Source organism: Ochotona princeps, chromosome 1 (assembly GCF_030435755.1).
Source record: "Ochotona princeps isolate mOchPri1 chromosome 1, mOchPri1.hap1, whole genome shotgun sequence".
Taxonomy (NCBI): domain Eukaryota; kingdom Metazoa; phylum Chordata; class Mammalia; order Lagomorpha; family Ochotonidae; genus Ochotona; species Ochotona princeps.
Window position 1 is genome coordinate 20,720,778 of NC_080832.1, and position 19,920 is coordinate 20,740,697.

The window sequence follows — 19,920 nt, forward strand, 5'->3', positions numbered from 1 at the left end:
AAAATTCACTCATAAGGTAGAGTGAAGACAGTTTGACAGGTTAAAAATCGAAGTAAAATATCTAAGATTGTGAGGACTTAAGACAAAAATGGTATTATTCACTGCAGATTTCCCTATATTCTTTGAAGCAGAAATGAGAGCATAAAACATTTCCAAACTCCAATCTGGAATTACTCAGATATTGGAACAAGTATATTATTTGATTTATAAACAGTGAATGCCAAAACCTGTTAAGCTTTTTGCAAGGAAAATATGAGCATATATCAGGCAAGGAGAAAAATACTATTATTCTGATTTCAAATTAATAGCATTTGTTCTCATGAAAGTACAGTAATAGTATTTTATTCCAGTAAATGTTGGGGCCAAGGAGAATAAGATAAATCAATAATGATGCCACAAAATATCCTTTAGTTTTGATAGCAGTGGGAGGAATGGAAATCATGTGATATTATTTATTTGGAGAAAAACCCATTGCTGGTGTCTTGTTTCTAGGGCCAATCTCAGTTTCAATCTGATCCTTATATTTTCCAAGCAAGATATTTTCTTGGGAAACTAAAACAAAGGTGGAATGAGAGGGGGCTGACATTGCTGTGAAGGTTAGCCACCTGTAGCAGTGTGCAGATGAAGTCCCAGCTGCTCTGTTCTCCGTCCAGTTCCTTTCTGATACGTTAGGCAGTAGATAATGGCCCACAGACTCGGGCCACTGACCCAATATGGGATGGCATAGCTCAACCCTGGCAATTACGATGATTTAGGGAGTCAATAGCAAATAGAAAATTTCTGATTTCTGCCTGTCTGTCTCTCTCTCATGTGTGTGTGTTTGTGTTAAGTCTGCTTTTCAAATGAATAAATACACCCCCCCCCTTTTTAGAAAAAAAAATAGAGTAATAGTAAGTAAGAATAGAGGTAGTAAAAAAGTACTTGGAATTAGTCATTGTTAGTGAAAAGGTAAGAGGCAACTAGATTCAAAGAAAAGAAAGAAAACAATACTTGAAAGAATGCACAAAGCAGGAAATCTATTAAGAAAAAATTTAGGAGAGTGTATGAAGCAGATTAGTTTAATTTGCCCATACATGACTTACTGATCATCCATTTCAGTGTATCATACAGTATAAACAACAAAGAGTGGGTGTGCCACATCTTTCTCTTACTGGCTGTGTTAAGTAAGGCATGGATCTAGCTGAAAATTACTGCAATGATAGAATTTAACTTCAACAGAAAAACAGAATTTCAGAGACAGAGAAGTTAAGAAAACCTTTGTATCTTTATCTGTATCTCTAGTCTCCAAAAATGTAGGTATCTGTGATTCTATTTCAGAGTTTTGGGTAGAGAGTGGCATAGAGGACGTGCCAGGGAAAATTCTGGGTCTTTCTCCTGTAACACCTCAGTCTCTTAAAGCAAGATTTTTGGTGTGTATCACTCACTGCTTTATCTGAGAAGGACCAGGGTCATCTTAAATTTCAACAGAAAATGAAAGAAAGACCAAAGAGTGAAGGTTCAAATTATTTTAAACATATGATTAGTTTCCTCACCTTGATCAGGCAATTCCTTAAGAACTCCCCTTCTTATCAGCTCCTCTCTACTTTGTCTGGTGGATATCTTCCTTTCTAACACTTTTAAAAAGAACAAGCACAGGTAAGAATCAAGTCATTGCTTAAAACAATTAAGAAAAACACTCTAAGCAGAATTGAACACATTTATTCTGTTCACATGGGGGCTCAGACTCACCTAGCAAAACATGTGGCTGAGGTTGAATCAACACAGCCATGACAAGGGCAAAGGACTAGTCCATGGTGCAATACTCCAGTCATTGTTTCTGGTCTTCCAAGCGATCATCTCTGACTTAGACTCCAGACCTTTAATTTCACACCCACCAAAGAGCATAGAGGCCACTACTTGTTTCAAAAACCCTCTTTGTAATGTTGTATTCTAAAACAAACCCTTGTATGGATGTTCAGCACACGTAGAACCTGGATGTGCTTATATTGAAACCACCACTACACACAGGCTTTCAGAAAATATTCAAATAACTCCTCTGCTTCTTGAACAGTACAAATTACTTCCCTGGTGTGTTCACTATCACATCGCCCATTTCCATAAGTCCAACATATCAGATTTCTGGAACTCTTTTTGCAGCCATACTCATAAACTCTATAGTGTTCTGACATATTCCCTGACAATCCTCAAGACTTAGCAGACTGGAGAAAGCAGTAAAGAATGGGCAGTTTTCACAAGCATGGAAAAGGATGGGGATCTCAACAGATTCTTCATTCTCCTGGAAAAAAAAATTTTGAATTCTTGGAACAACTTCAGAACAGAGCTTAGGAGTCCAGGGGCAGGGCTTGAGTAGCATTAGCCTTGTCTGTACATAATATTAATTCATGAACCCTACATGCCTATGTAAATGCCAGCTCCACTCCCCACTTCCAGGAACTGAGAAGGTGTGTAAATCTAACACATGATGATGTCATGTACTAATCCTTTGAGTCAACATTCCCCTAAGTATGTTCTTAAAAAATGTATTCCTTCCAGACTCTGTGTTCCAAAACAATATTTTGACCTAGCAGAAAAGGGCTAGAAAACTTTGAGAAGGTATGTATGAGGGGAGGCTGGGCACCGATGATAGAACTAGATCTCAAACCTCCGTGAGATTCCAATTCCTGCCCTCACCTCCACAGCTACGCTAAACAACATAAATCAAACTGAATTAAAGTCCACTTCCCCAATGACACCCTGACCCACATAATGGGAGCTCATGACACTACTAAAGATGTGGTTGATGGAAACTGGGATCCAGGTAACCTGGAGGAAAGACACTAAAGGGAGAAACGGGGAGGGAGGCCAAGTTTTGGGTGACAATCATTGTAGTAAGTGCATGAAGGTCTTCAGCAATTGTTTACCAATGGCAGCAACCCCAGAAGACACACATGTAACCTCTCTTGAAGAAGTTGGATCCTTCACCTCAACTTCATGATAACTGGTAATTTTGGATTTATTTTTCGTCTTGGTTGTTGGAAAGGTCAGGGTAAAACCTGATACTGGTGTTGTGGTTGAGCAGGTAAATTCACTACAGTATATGCCGGCATATCATATGGGTGCTGCTTCATGTCTTGGCTGCTTCACTTCCCATCTAGTTCCCTGCTAAAAGCAGTGGAAGATGGTCCAGGTGCTCAGGCCCTTGCATCTAAAATGGGAAACCCAGATAAAGTGCCTGATTCCTGGCTGTAGCCTGTCTCAATCCTGGCTACTGTAGCAATCTGGGGAGTGAACCAGCAGATGGAAGACCTCTCTGTGCCTCACTCTCTCTTCTTTTCTGACTTTCAAATAATAATTGTTTGTTTGTTAAAAAAAACCCCTGAAATTTAACAGAGATTTGATCTAACTCATGTTTTCTCCTCCATATTCTAATTTTACTTATTTATATTTTATGTGTTAAAAACACGTTCTTTGTTGTAAGTTTTGTCACACACTGTTTGGATAGAGTCAGAATATCAACAAATAGGAAAACAAGTGAATGAATGTTCAAAGTAGGATAATAAATGTGTTTTAACAGGGAGCCACACAAAAGTCTCCCCTTTTCAGGTCACTCCCATCTCCACTCCATAAACTCTTGTTCAAAAGTAACAATAACTCACTGAATGGTTAGCAATTCCAAAGGACAAATTTAACTGAGTTGGGGGTAAGGAACTGTTTATGCAGGATGGGTTATTTTATCTGAAAGGGATGTTCTTAGTGAAATGCGGTTTGGATTTGTTCAAGTCCTTGTCTCAACACAGGAAATCAAACATCTATCCACAGCGGTACATAAAAGAACCCTGCCGAGATTCCTGCAGGTGGTTTAGAGGGATCCAGACCACTGTTGCCTCCCATGGACGATCCAGACCAATTCAGGCTTGACTGGGCAGTGAGGGGTGGCAGGACTATGGAACCTTCTTAGAACAGTTGCCTCAGTCCCCACCCCTGGAGACAGGCCCATCAACCAGAAGTAGCTCTAGCCTAAGCTTGAGTATAGATTGTATGAGCAACCGTCCTTGGCCACAGGCATCAGCCCAGACTCACCACCAATATTGTCACCAAGGTTGTGTTTTTCTTTCTTCCTTTCCTTTCCTTTCCTTTCCTTTCCTTTCCTTTCCTTTCCTTTCCTTTCCTTTCCTTTCCTTTCCTTCCCTTTCCCTTTCCCTTTCCCTTTCCCTTTCCCTTTCCTTTCCTTTCCTTTCCTTTCCTTTCCTTTCCTTTCCTTTCCTTTCCTTTCCTTTCCTTTCCTTTCCTTTCCTTTCCTCCCTCCCTCTCTTCTACCTTCCTCCCTATCCCCTTCCTTCCTTCTATCCTTCCTTCTTTCAACATTCTTTGAAATGAATTAATTAATTAATTTTTGAGAGGCACACGTACAGAAAGGAAAGAGAGTGAAAAATATCTTCTATCTGCTGGTTCACTCCCCAAATGCCTGTAATGTCCAGAGCTGAGCTGATCTGATCTGAAGCCACATGCCGGGAACTTCCTCTGGGTATCCCACGGGGATGCAGAAGCCCAAGGATGTAGGCAATCCTTTGCTGCTTTCCCAGACTATAAGCAAAAAGCTGGACTGAAAATAGAGCAGACTGGACACAAATCAGCATCCATCCTGTGGTACTGGCACCACAGGACGAGGTTTAGCTTATTACTTCATGGAGCCAGTCCCAGTTGCTGTCTTTCTTATCTGTATCTGCCTTTTGTTTACATTCAACAAAAAATGTAATAATTTGCTGCATTTGTAAAAATGTTTGAAAAAGCGGTTTTCAGGGGTCTTGGTTTCCAGTCTCAGGAGGAGTTGGGGTGACTTTGGGCAATCACCTTGTATTCCTATGCCTCTAATCCATGCATGAACCGTAGAATTACAGCACAAGATCCAGCAGTCTCTGAGGACAAGCTCAAGCTCAAGAGTCAGGGGACCCTATAATGAATCAAAGCTGTTCTATAATCATTGCTTTGAGCACCTTTAAAAAAACCTTCTTGCACTTAAAAAAAAAAATCACTTGAGACTATACCCAGTTTATGCTTCTGCCTTTCCCTAGTGAACCCCTGCAGGATTCTTTAGATTGAGTTTTTCTGTTGCTTTAATTCTAATTTATTCTCAGCTAAAAATTTCTTTCTTTTCCCTCTTGATAACTCCAGAGGAGTGTGGGGTTCCAGCCAACAATCTCAACCAGCAGCTTTGTTCTTTTGCTCTACCTCCTTATAAACAGGCTCTGATAGGAAAATGTCATAGGCTATTTGTTTGGTCCTTGGCTGAGAGCATTTTGTACACATAATCCAGATATCTGTGTATAGGGCCAAGAAGAACAAACGACAGGTGACTGAGCATGGAAGGTATGTTGCTGGGACACAAAATTCCAACCACTGCTCTCACTGAAGGACAAGTATTTCATTCTTTACCTTTTAAAATATTTGTCTCGTGTTGATCTTAGTGTCTGTCTGTTTGTGGAGCATATTCACTAGCCACTCGTTCATGGGCTCCAAGGGGTTCGACATGGGCATGAGCCAGAGGGGTCATTCTAGACCAATCTGCCCTGCACAGCAGGGGCCATCTCAGAACATTCCTGACACATGCTCACCTGCTTCAAAACATTGAGAGCAGGATGCTGAGTAGGCAGCCCAGCCACTCCCAGTATCAGTCACCCTCATTTTTGGGAAAGGGTTTCTCAGTGGAGTCAAAATCACATTCCCTTGCACTTGTATATATTAATCAAACTCAAGATCTCTGGCACTCCTGACTGAGAGAGGGAGACAGCTGGAGGCAGCAACACGTGTTCACTAAAAGCCAAGCAGGTTGTGGGAACCTCCCAGAACCTGGTGCCAACACTCCTCAGCTACTCTGAGTTTGAACTTCATTCTCCTCTATGCAGCAACATTGCCAGTGTTGGAGGAGGCTCTCACACAGCTGGGGTATAGCCAAAATATCGTCAGGGCAGAGACATGTGGGGAGCCACAACGCAGGCTTTCCAAGCAAACTGTATCACCTGTTGGATACATAAATGGATCCTGGCTACTCATTTTCATGCCAGTTGAGAAAAACAGGAATGGTTTTAGCACAAGCTGAAGCAAAATCAAGAACTGGCTTCACTTTCCACCTAGGATGAATGTCAGCAAGGACACACATTGGAGTTCTATCTGGGAAGTAAAGGAGGCATTATCACATTTATACTCTATGTTATCAAGTGTTGGTGAGGACTAATTTGCCAATGGTTGCAGCATCTGAAGAGCTCAGTAGGATCTGCAAGTTGCTTCCATCTAGACATTCCCTCCTCTCACCTGCCTGTCTCTGGATCCACGGCAGGACTCTGCATAGAGGCCTCTGTGTATGCCTAGGCACCATTTCCCCAGACACTGCTTGGCTTACTCTCCACCGTGCTCTTCAAATCTCTGTTCAAAGGTCACTGGACTAGAAACATGTCTGATGTGGAATAGCTCATTACCTTTCATATGCAAAACCAATTGCTTTCCTGGAAGACACCAAGCTCTGACATGTATGTCATCTCTATGAGAACCAAAATTCTGCTCAGTTTACCATTGTGCCTCAAAAAAGACTTGCAGATTATTGGCATTCAAAAATATGTCAAATAAATGCATTTTAAAAAAACAGGCTAATGACGATAAAGTCTTATTTTTCTGCTCTTTCTCAGCCTCTAATGCAGACAGTCAGTGAGAGTTGTGGCAAAAGCCATAAGGAACAAGAGGCTTCTGTCTTCCCCAACCCACTCCTTTACATTTGGCCAGGACAGTGAGAAGCAAAATTCTCAGCTTTCTGATCTATGGATCATCTGAAAAAAGTCTCTGTATGCACCAAAGAAGGGAGCCCACAGTGTATAGAGGCAGACAAGTAGCAGGGTGCAGCACTAGCCAAGGTTCTCCATAAATTAGAAATGATTTATAATGTCCTTCTGGCTATGGCGTGGTGACTGTGGAGTCTGCATTCAGTAAAAGAGTCTGAAGCATATGCCACTAGCTCCTTTGAGCCCAGACTTGGCCAGGACTGCATATTGCTCTGGAAGTATCTGAGAGTAAATCTTATAGTCAACAAGTCATTTGTGTTTGTATTGGGCGAGGAAAAAGAGTGCTAATTCTCAATTCCAATACTTTTTTAATGACTGAATAAAATAGAAGAGCAAATAGGACAGCATTAAATAAGTGTGCCATGTTATCTTCTTGTTTCTGAGTGGTGAATGGTCTTACTGTCCAACTGTGACCAAAACACAGAAAAGTACTTGTCCTGTGTACAAAGTGCTCTATAAGAGCTGGCTTGGCTCTACCTCTCTTCAGTGCCAGATGTAGAAAACAGAATGTCAGAGTAAAGCTCCCTTTTAAAAGACTTTTCATAAGGCAAAGGTTGCTAAGTCATTTAAAGAAATCTACCAGGATGCCATCCAATGGGACACTTGCAAAAACCTTCCAAAACATCCCAAGAATGTAGGGCAGCACACTACAATCAACACCCCCACCTAAAAACACTCCAGGGCCTGGCCATTTTCTTGTTTATCAGATGACACTACTGCCCTATTCAGACATCCTTAGACCACAGAACAAGGTGAACTCCTTGGATCAACAGCTAGGATTTACAAGGAGTCCCAACTAACCGTCCTCTCCTTTACTTTTTTATTCACCTCTGTATTACAAGCTCAAGTCAAATTTTACTTCCTGCCATTTCCTAAATACCATCTGTCCCTCTCCAGCTCTATTCCTTCACATACTGTTTATTTTTTTTAAAACAACTGATTTATTTTTCTCACAGTACAGTCACAGAAAGAAGGGGAGACAGGGAGAAGGAAAAATGGAGAGAGGGAGAAAGAAAAGAGGAAGAGAGATCACATTGGTTCACTTCCCAGATGGCTTTGACAGCCAAGTCTAGGTCAAGACTAAAGCCAGAACTCCAGCATTCCATCTGGGTCTCCCACATAAACGTCAAGGGCCCAGGCACATGGGCCATCATCTGTTGCCCTCCCAGGCTCATTAGCAAGAAACTGAATCAGAAGCAGAGCAGCTAGAATGAACCAGTGCACGCACAGATAAGATGATGCTGGCAATGCAAGTGGCTACACAATGCCTGCACCAACTTAATGCTTCTTCTTAGAAATGGACTGTTTCCCTATTCCTCTCTGATGAAATTTTTGCTAGAAGTTTAAGTCTTCTTCAAAGAATATCCCCTGCATGGCAACCTCACTATCCCAAATGGCTGGAATTACAGACTTTCTCTGTGCATTGAATCAACTTCAGCTTCTTTAACTGCAAAACACAAAAACAGTTGCTACTTTTCTGATTCTCTTATATATTAACTGACTTTAGACTAGTACCTAGAATCTAGCAAGCATCCAATAAATATTAGCTATTACTATTACTTCGACTGTGACACACATGTGCAAGGTTCATTTCCATGTATGCAGTCATTTATTAACATTACCGACGTCTGAGTGCACGAGCTCTTGTTTTTCATTTCGCTTCCATGATGCTGATATATCATATTGCACAGAGTAGATACTGGGAACTTGAACATCTTTTTGGAGGGATCTTGTGGGAAGGCATGTCTAACATTATTTTCCATGTCTTTTAGAAACAGACCTGATTTTTTGGCTTTGGGAAACCACCTTCACCTTTCCTTCCTCCATGTCATTTCTGCAAGGCTAACCCCATGCCTGGGCTCTACCTTCTAGGCTTCAGGGCTCCTGGGCTTAACCAGTATCTCCCAGGTATCGGTGATTAGTTCAGAGAGGGGCACATGACCAAGCAATAAGATCCAAGGCTATGAAGTTTGCTGGAACAATAGGCAAGTAAGGATTCCTTTTTCTTTGAGAGATTATTAAAACTAGCTGAATATGAGCCTAGAGTTGCAATGATACTTTGCCCTCACAAAAGGAGAGCTTAAGTCAGAAAAAAAGAAAAAGTCAACTTACAGGAATATAGACTCAAGATGGAGAGTAGAGTCCTGACCAGAGCTCCTGAACACCTGGATCCAATCATGTCTGAAGGTTGTGTGCCCCTGGGTTTTCCAGTTACATGAACCAATAAATCCCCTGTCTGCTTAAGCCTGTTATGATTCATCTGCAGTGAACAGCCCTGACAAATCATAAAGGTATCCAATAAATGTTTTTAAATTGAATTTTCTCCCAGCAGAGATCAAACATTCTCTGGGCTTGCAGGGTAGAAATGTAAAAGAACTATGTAGGCTCTTTTCGCCCTTTGAGAGTTTGAAACTTGGTCAGGCCTTAAGAAAGAGGAAGATGGGGAGATCTATGTCTCTTCCTCCTCTTGGGAAATTAATGTCACAACTTCCCTCCAGAAACCTGATAGTAATCATCTATTTATTTCGTGCTTAGAGAACATGCTCATATTTCTTTTTTCAGCAATTCCTCCCAAGTGTCCCCGAAAGATTGGCTAAACAACTACTTTCATTTCCCTCCTACAAATAAGGATATTGGGAGTTAGAGATACTCAGTACACTTTCCAGTCACATAGTTGGAATGGGAGTGAACACAGATGTGTTTAACCATCAATGTTGTCTCCGATCTGCATTGATATTTATAAAAGTTTTGACTTTCCCATGATATGTACAATGCTTTCTAATTTTCCTTCAACACATCAGACGGAATAACTTTTTTAATCTTCAAAGGTAGTTTTCAGATGTCAGTGAATTCTCACAGTTCAAATTGTCAAGGCTAGGTAAAACACACTCTTGTCCTGTCCCCCATCCACTCCAATGAAACTCTAGCCTTACTCCATAAACAAATAAGCACTTTTATCAATATTTCACGTGTCTATCCTTCCTGTGTTTGGCAAATTTACATATTCATTTTAGCTTTTGCTTTTGATTAATATAACAGGTAGGAAGGCTTGGAAACTGTTCAGGGTCACAGTCTCACTGAGCTGTATGAGTACATGTTTCAGGTGGTAGGGATATCAGAAAAAGATGAAGAGCTGGATGGAGGAAGTGACTGTCTTTGATCTGTACAAACAGCACAACCCCAAATCACTGCTGTCGCCGCAGGGGACAAGCTAGGTATGGTGAGGGCACATTAATCCTAGGGAATTTATGGCTTTTCTTCCCAAGAGAGCAAGGTTCAGGACTTAAACAATGGGAAGTCCTCAACTGCAGAAGAGCCAGGAAGTGCAAGTGACGCAAAGATAGGAATTAACACACAGGAGTTGTATGCTACGTGAGCCCCTGCGTATTCTTCCTCCTTGTACTGTCTCACAAAGAAATACAAACACCCAAGAGATATGGTCTTGAATGCATTCAATTTGATGAAAACTTGCATGTTTCCATTTCCTATTTCTTCCCAGCATATGACAGTAAACTCCAGACACAATGAGACCAGAGTGGATGTTTGAAGAAAGGGTCATGACAGTCATCTTTAAAGTAGCTATGTTCTAACTTCACACCAGGAAGAACAAGCTAAAGTAGTGGCCAAAAAACCAAATCTCGACTCCAAATGGAGCTAAGGTTTTACAGTCTAGAAACAATACCTGTTACGGAAAAGGAGCCCAGGTGAGTGAGCATCTAAGTGACACCATTGCTCAGGAATTGCTCTGGGACAACACTGCACATTTCAGGGACTCCATAATTTCAATGGTGATGGGACAACATCTCATTTTGCTTGGATTTGTTAGCAGCAAGGCAAGTTAGAGAGGAAGCAGATTTTAGTGCAAAATATTCTAGATTAAGACATTCTTACTAGTACCCTGAACTAAAAAGGTTTTGACTTCATCACTATCTCATGTTAATCTAGGGGAGGGAGAGCTGGGAAGGAATGAATAATGATTAAAATCCTGTGTTTATTTAGTTAAGCCATGGATAACACACACTCAAACTAACAGGTAGGGCTAACTAGTCTAAGTTAGTAAGAAATTTGGAGTAGAAATTTCTGCAAAGCCATGCGTACTACTCTCATACACACATCTCTCAAGATGATTAGAATTTTTTGGTGAACATTTTACTCTCCTCTATCTACAATGTTATACAAGAGAATGCACCAAAATTTGCCCAGGTCTAGACTAACCCAAAGGACTGACTCAGGGAACTTCAACTCATTTTTATTTGTTTGTATTTTTAATTTACTTCCATTTTATTTGAAAGGGAACAGACATGGATAGAGATTTTCCATGTGGTGAATAATTCCCTAAATACCTACATGGCCAGGCCAGGCCAAAACTAGAAGTTGGAAACTGAATTCACATATGTTCCACATACATGAGGGACCCAAATACTTGAGTCATTACCCACTCAGAGAGTGCATTTGTAGAGACTAGATGCCAAGTACATGGGCCAAGCCTCAAAACAGGCACTCCAGAGGGAATGCAGTGTCCTACCAGTGCAGACTAAACCTCTGCACACAACACTCAATTCTCAGATGAACTTTTTACTTTTCTGGGTGAATGTAAAACTATAATGTGTCTTTTAACTGTATCTGAAATCATAATGTTAAAAGTTTGACAGCCAAGTTAACTTCCTACTTTGATATATACTATTTTCTTTTTAATAGCCTCTACTCTTTCAGATTTTCTGATGTCACTGTGTCATCAGGCTGTCATCCTTTTTGAAGATTGAAAGATAAGCAAGTAGAATTGAGTTGGGAAGTACATACGCTAGTTGATATGTCACATATAGTAGTATACAATAGAATAGACATTTAAAAAACAAAGACAGGGCCCGGTGCCAAGGCCTAGCGGCTAAAGTCCTCGCCTTGAACACGCCGGGATCCCATATGGGCGCCGGTTCTAATCCCGGCAGCTCCACTTCCCATCCAGCTCCCTGCTTGTGGCCTGGGAAAGCAGTCGAGGATGGACCAATGCATTGGGACCCTGCACCCGCGTGGGAGACCTGGAAGAGGTTCCAGGTTCCCGGCTTTGGATCGGCACAGCACTGGCCGTTGCGGCTCACTTGGGGAGTGACTCATCGGATGGAAGATCTTCCTCTCTGTCTCTCCTCCTCTCTGTATATCTGACTTTGTAATAAAAATAAGTAAATCTTTAAAAAAATAAAAAAACATAGACATACATAATACATATGACATACATCATTAAGAAGACTATACTGTATACTGGGTCAAAGCATTCTATACACAGAAATCTAAGATATGTAATATGATTATAATAACCCATATATATTTGATTAAGAAATATTGGTTCTAAACACCTATATTGAAACTACCATATCACTGTTATTATTACTATGTATTCACATTCTTCTTATATTGTTTAGTCCTAACTTCTAATAACAGAAATAATCCCCTTCATTAAAAAAAAAACAAATGCTATCTTATTTTAAAGTGCTGCACATGCAGCAAAACACAGAAAAAGAGTATTTTTCAAACCTCATGGGGTGGAAAGCAATTTGAACTTGAAGAATTCAACAAAAATGACTATGTAATGTCAAAAATGTCAATGGCCAATTTAAAATACACTCTCGTTGATGTCACTAATGTTTTGCACTTGATTGATCCAAGGTTTTCTTTAAAAACAAGTAGCAGAGGCTGGAAGAGTGGAGAATGGGAGTTGCTATAAATAGGTACATAGCTTTAGTGTTGCAAGATGAAAAAGTTCTGAAGTAGATACTTTATAACAACGTGAGCCAATTAACACAGCTCAAATCATACTCTAAAAGTTGCTTAAAGTGACACATTTTATGTTTTTTTGCATCAAAAATTAAATCATAAAACATTTGCTCTGAAGAGTTCTACACAAATATTGAATGAGAAGTAAATAAAAAAGTTTTCACTGTATTGGTACACAATGATTTTCTCTTTTTTTAAAGATTTATTTATTTCTATTGCAAAGTCATATATACAGAGAAGAGGAGAGGCAGAGAGGAAGATCTTCCATCTGATGATTCACTCCCCAAGTGACCTCTACTGCTGGAGCTGAGCCAATCTGAAGCCAGGAGCTTCTTCCGGAACCTCCTCCCACATGGGCGCAGGGTCCCAAAGCCTTGGATCATCTGGACTGCCCTCCCAGGCCACAAGCAAAGAGCTGGACTGGAAGTGAGGCTGCCAGGATTAGAACTGGCACCCATATGGGATCCTAGCATAGGCAAGGCGAGGACTTTAGCCACTGAGCCACCACGCTGGGCCCAATGATTTTCTAATTATTTTCATATATACATTCTTTCCAAGCATGATTTTTTTTTCTATTACGCCTTTTTTTTGGTAGAATTTCTTATGCTCTATTTTGCAATAGGTAACTAAGTAAATTCTTATTTGAAATAAAGATAACTTAAAGAGAACCATTTTCAAAATCTGGAGAATTTGATTTTGGGAAGTAGTTGAAGGAAACTCAAGACAAAGAGATAAGAAACTCCTTTCACATAATAAAAATGAAATATGAATTGAGATTGCAACTTTTATTCCAAGTTGGAAACAAGTCAGGAGAATATATAGGCCAAGAAAACAGGACTTAGCTTCTCAGTGATAAGGACCAGATAGTAGCACAGGAAAGAGAAAGAAAGGAAGAAAGGAAGGAAGGAAGGAGGGAGGAAGGAAGGAAGGGAAGGAGGAAGGAAGGAAGGAAAGCGAGAGAAAATCACAAAGTAAATAAAATAATGGACTTTCCTGACACCAATTCTCTGACCCAGGCCAGAAGGGGCTCTGTAGTACCTTTAAAAGTGTTTAAAGTGGAGTCACTCCAGAGGAAAATGAAATTAGGAAATTATCCACCCAAGGAAGGGACATAAACAATTAAACGCTCTCTTAAAACAACGCAATCACTGTGTCTCACTCCAAAGGAAGCATTATTTTATTAAGACATAAATGAGAACACTGTTCCTTTTCACAACCAAATGTGATGAAGAATAAATGGAAAAATAAGTTAATAATAAATAATACATTTCATTCTAGTGAGTGGGATATCTTGAAAACGTTATTGATAAGGAAGAATCAGTGAAAGCAGGAGCAGGCATGGCTCATTTGAGAATATTTGCACAGAATTCTCCGTAAAAATGCCTTGCTGCTCTGAGCTCACCTGTGCTAGAAGGCCGCCCCTTAGGGTAGAGATTGAGACACTGGTCAGCTCCACTAGGCAAAGCTCAGCTCCCATTAAGCAAATGATATACCATTCCCCAGAATGCATTTATCTGTGCACAATGCACCCTGATGGATTTTCCACCCATTGTGCAGCTGGCTATTTTAAAGTTGTGATGGGATGCCCCTGTATTTATGAACCCATTCATTTCAATTATGACAAATGTCTGAAGAATAAGGATTCATATTCTATCACTCCCATGAATGAGCTTTACTCTATAATAGACCTATAATGAATAAATGGATACTGCTCAAGTTAAAGGTGGGGCCCTAGTGATTCTTCCCTTCCACCTATGGATAGAAAAATATTTTCTACAGGAAGATTCAAAGACCAGGGGTCAAACAAAAGAAGCATCATCATAATAATATGTCTATTTAATACACATTAAATATTAAAAGGAGATCGGCTTTAACATCATATATCTTCACAAAAACAATGGAAGAATTATTTCTAACACTTACTTGATCTGATTAGGTTCAGCTATAAAACACACTGATACATAAATGAATGAACTGCAACAAACAGGCTTTTATTTCAATGATATTCCCACAGGAACCTTTAAAACGCAGTCCGCACAAAAATGGTCATAGTTACTTTGGTTCATTATCTATTCATGAAAGAAAAGGTCCTTGCCTTCTCCATTCAGTGAATGAACCATTCATTTTGTCTAGGATGGCTTTGCAGATTCTTTGAGGCTGTTTTAGGTGACTATGAGTGATGTGAATACTAAAGGATAAGTCCAGCATTTTCCAAATCACATCAATCCATTTGCAAATATTCCTTACCTGAGATTGGAAAAGGCCTATTCATTCAACAAACATGAATGCTAACCCTAACCTAACACTACTCTGGTCGCTCAGGCCTCTAATCAGAGAAGAGGAAAACAAAATTCTCCATCCTCTTGGGATTTTTGTGCTATTGGGAAGGATAGCTTAATAAAATAATACAAATATTTTTTAAGCATTAGAAGGTAAAATGTCCCAAAAGGAAAATGAAAAAAGTGAAGTAGAATAAGAGGGATCTGAGGTGCAGGAGTAACTGGTTCACACCCATGGTGTGGCAAAAACAAAAAGGTAGATGATAACATATGTTGGCTACAGAATAAAGAAATTCTACTGCTCTTATATGCCAGTTGGAACATGTAATGGTATAGCCTCATCTGGCAGTTCCCCAAAATATTAAATATCAAATCACCATATGACTCAGTTATTCCAAATCTAGGAAAAGAAATCAGAGAAGTGAAAACATAAATCCACAGGAAAAAAATGTGTACAACTCTTTATATCATGATTATTCATAACAGTCCAACATGGAATGAAATCATATGTCCATCAACTGATAAGTAGGGAAGTAATTAGACCGTGATCTATTCACACAAAGGAATACCATTCAACAATGCAAAGAAAAGGTACTGATACATGTTGTAACATGGATAAACCTGGAAATAACTATGTTACATACAATTCAGTTGTAAAAGATCCCATTCCTATTGTGTACTCCTCTGGAAATGGCTGAAAACAGGCCAACTTAGAGATGGGAAGCAGAAACGGGGATAATGGAGGAAAGCAGGGAGTTAATGTGTATGGGACATCTTTTTAGGATAATTAAAATGTTGAAAATTTCAGCAGTGGCTATGCAGCTTCTGAATAACACTAAAATCATGAATTACATGTGTTAAGTGGGTGAATTGTATGTTTACGTACTAAATCTTAACAAGACTGCTTACAAAAATGCTCTTGAAGAATGATGATGTTGGAAATAGGGTGACTGAGACAGATCTCACAGAGAAAGCATCACCTGAAGATGGACTTCAGGAGAGAAATCTAGAGGAAAAACTCTAGATTTGTTTTCCATTTAAAAAACCAGAAGGGGAACCGCAACTAACAGAAGATAAGAAAGATAAACCGAATGGGCCTAAAAACAATCAAATAAACCAAATTTTCAGTGTAAAATTATTTTAAAAGAGAAAGCTTCAGCCCCAGATTTTCACTGGTGAATTCTACTACTTAAGAATAAATAACATCCATTCTACAAAATCTTTTCCAGTAACAGAAGATGAAGGAAGAGTTCCCAAATCATTTTAAGAGAACAGGGTCACCCTGATACCAAAATCAAAGATAGTAGAAGAAAACTGCAGACCAGTATCATGAAATGTCAAAAAAAAATCATCAAATAAAACCGGGAATTTAAATAAAAATCAGATGATGATCATTTACAATAGGTAAGCAATAAGAAGATATAGGGTACTTAAAACCTAACATTATTTTCTAAAAACTTCTGAGGCCTAATGGAGAAATAGTGAATTAAATGCAGAGGATTACTAGTTCATAGATTAAAAGATTCACCATAATAAAGATATCAATTGTACCCTTAAATTACAGTATAGATTTAATGCAATTCCAATAAAATCCCAATAGGTACTTAAAAAAATAAAGATTATTTATTTGAAAGGTAGAGTTACAGAAAGAGAGTCAGAGAGAGGGAAAGAGAGACAGAGGGAGATCTTCTGTTACTGGTTTACTGCCCAAATGGCCACAACAGCTGAAGCTGGGCCAATTAAAGACCAGGGACCAGAAGCTGCTTCCACGTTTCTCACGTGGATGGCAGGGTCTCTAACAGTTGGGCCATCTTCTCCCTTCGCAGCCACTTTAGCAGTGAGATGGATTTGAACTGGAGCAGGTGGGACTTGAGATGGCGATCACGTGGGATGCCAGCAGCACAAGCGAGGGCTTCAGCTTCTGCCCCTCAACACTGGCCGCAACAGGAACTTCTTGAGGAAAAAAATTAAGCTGATTCTAAAATTCACATGAAAAGCGAAGAACTTGATCCATTAAAAGTTTTAAAATAATTAGTAAAGCTGGAGAAACTACATTACATAATGTTTATTTTTATAAAGCTACAGTAGTCAAGAGAGTGTGAAAAGATGCATAGATTAAGCGAACAGAACAGAGAGTACAGAAATAGACCATACACACATTCGGGGCCAATTAAATTTTTCACAAAGATGCAGAGGTAATTCAAGAGGGAAAGGGTAGTCTTTTTTTAAAAAAAAAAAGGTTTCAGAAAGGCCTCATACAAGACTTCCAAACAGTCCAGGAATGGCCATTTGATTCAGCAGTTAAAATCTTGCTTGGGAAGCCCACATTCCTTATGGGAGTGCTTAGATGCAAGTCCCAACCCCATTTCCAATGCCAGGTGCCTGCTGCTGGGCACCTGGGGAGGGACCAAGTGATGACTGATGTGCCCTGTTATCCATGTTGGGGAGCCAGATTGAGTTCTCAGCTCTCAGCCCTGGCATGGCCAGCTCTGATTATGGCAGGAATTTGGGGAGTGAATCAGCAGATGCAAGATCTAAGTCTATCTGTCTTTTTTATTTATTTATTTATTTATTATTTTTTATTGCATTTCATTTTATGACATCGTTTCATAGGCTCTGAGGTTCCCCCAACCCCTCCCCGTGCCCTCCCCCACGGTGGATTACTCCACCGTGTTGCAGTATTACAGCTCAAATCCAGTCATGCTTCTTTTATTGCAAGCATGTACCATGCATAGAGTCCAGCATCTTATTGTCCAGCTCAATTCAACATTTTCTTGGGGAGACCATCTCTGATCTAAAAGCAGAGCTGGCAGAATATCGTCCTGACCAATTAAAAGCCATAATATAACATCAACAACAGTTTACAACATTATGGGGTTAATTGACATGATATTGAATGAGTGATAAGTTAGAAAATGCAAGTTCTTAACCACATCCTGTGAAAGTGTATCTGTCTTAATGCAATGTAATAAATAAAAAAAATGTCAAAAAAAAAGAAAGTGTATCTGTCTCAATCTTATGGTTTTCCAGATAAATCGATGCTGATAAAAATATAATGCCACTTTGAAAAACAATCCAGACAGAAAAAAAGATGAATTATATTTTATAAAAAGTAAGAACTTGTGCTTGATAAAAGATATTGCTGAAGAATGAAAAGACAAGTTACAGTCCGGCAGAAACAATCCCTCAATGACTTCTCTAACAAAGATCCTCAGAGGATACAGCATACTCTCAGAAATCAATGGCAAGAAAAGAAACTATTCTATAAAAATTTGCCAGAAGATTTAATTAGACCTTTACCAAAGAGGATAAAAGAACAAAAAAAATATAGCTATTGATTTGTAAAATGATGCAGTGCAAAGGCAATTTAATAGCAAAAGGATAGTCTTTTCAAAAAATGGTATTGAAGCAAATGAGTACTCACATCTTATACAAAAATTATCCAAAATGAGCCATAGAACTAAATATAAAGCATAAAACTATAAAATTTTTTGAAGACAATATGGGAGAAAATCTTGGTGACCTGGAGTTAGGTAAATAAATCTGACACTTGATATCAAAGCAAATCTATTTAAAAAAAAAAACCTGCTAAACAAGGTTTTACCAAAATTAAAGTTTCTTTTTCCCCCTGTAAAGAGCATTTTTTAATAGGAGAAAGACAGGCTTCAGACTGCAAAAAATAGCTGCAAATAAAATAGTCAAAAGATCTGAAGACAAAGTTTACCAATGAGACTATATGGATTCCAGACAAACACAAGAAAAGAATTTCAACACTGTCAGCCATTGTGGAAACTATGCTAGTTGAAAACGCCAATCACAAAAAAACAAATACCGTATGATTCCACCAACATGAAGACACTTCAAAAAGTTTATGGAGACACATACTTTCCATGAACATTAGAAACTATATATTGATACCGAAATATATTGAAATATAAAATAAAGCTACATATACAAATAAAAATGAAAGGAACTGGCATTGTGGCATAGCAAGTAAAGCCACCATCTGTGATGCTGGCATTTCATATGAGCACCAGTTTGTATCCTGGAACTAACTTTCAGTTCAGTTCCTTGCTGATGGCCTGGTAAAGCAGAAAAAGACGGCCCAGTATTTAGGCCTCTGCCAGTAGCCTGACCCAGTATTGGATTGTAGCCATTTGGAGAGTGAACAAGCAAATGGAAGACTAATTCATTCATTCATTCTTTTTTTTTTTAGGTTTATGCATTTTTGTAGAAAAGACAGAAGAAGAAAGACAGAGAAAAAGATTTTTTTATTCACTGGCTCACTCCTCAAATGGGCACAATGGACAAAGCTGAGCTGATCTAAAGCCAGCAATCAGGAGCCTCTTCCAGGTCTCCAACATGGATGTAGGGTCCCAAGGCTTTGGGCCATCCTCCATTGCTTTGTAAGGCCACAGAGCTATATGAGAAGTGGAGCAGGCAAGACATGAGTCAGCACCCATGTGGGATCCTGGCACTTGAAGGGGAGGATTAGCCAACTGAGCACTGCACCAGGCCCTTACTCATACATTCATTCTTTCTCTCTCTCTGTGTAAGTCTGCCTTTCAAATAAAGAAATATTTAGAAAATAAGTAAAAACTCACCTGATTGAAAAAAACAAAAGAATTTATCTTTTTTGAAGCAGTCACAATTGTATACATAGCAAATGAATGTTCATACAGCTTGCATATCTGCTTCTCACATAAGCCACTCCACAGCTACTTTTAAGAATATCTTAAGAATCTACACCAGAATTGTCAAAAAGATTAAACATATTGGAGCTGGCATTAGGGTGCAGTGGGTTAAAGTCACAGCCTGCAATATTTGGCAGGTGTTAAAGCCCTGGCTAACTCACTTCTGATCCAGAGCCCTACAAATGCCCCTGGAAAAGCAGTAGGAGATGGCCCAGGTACTTGTGCCTCCGCCACCCATGTGAGAGAATGAGATGGAACCGCAGCCTCCCGACTGCAGCCTAGTCCAGTCCTGGCCACTGTGGTCATTTGGAGAGTGAGCGAACATATAGAAGATCTTGCTGTCTCTCAGTTCTCTCTTCTGTAACTCTC

General features: G+C 39.5%; 1 protein-coding gene across 8 annotated transcripts in view; it reads right to left on the reverse strand.

Annotated features, from left to right (window-relative positions):
• Positions 1–19,920, reverse strand: part of PHACTR2 (phosphatase and actin regulator 2) — a 264,714-nt gene that overhangs the window by 52,532 nt on the left and 192,262 nt on the right. For all 8 annotated transcript variants that reach the window (XM_058668492.1, XM_058668427.1, XM_058668399.1 and 5 more), the window contains exon 3: positions 1,533–1,613. In XM_058668492.1, the coding sequence (XP_058524475.1) occupies positions 1,533–1,613 (81 nt within the window). The remainder of the gene's footprint in view (positions 1–1,532; positions 1,614–19,920) is intronic.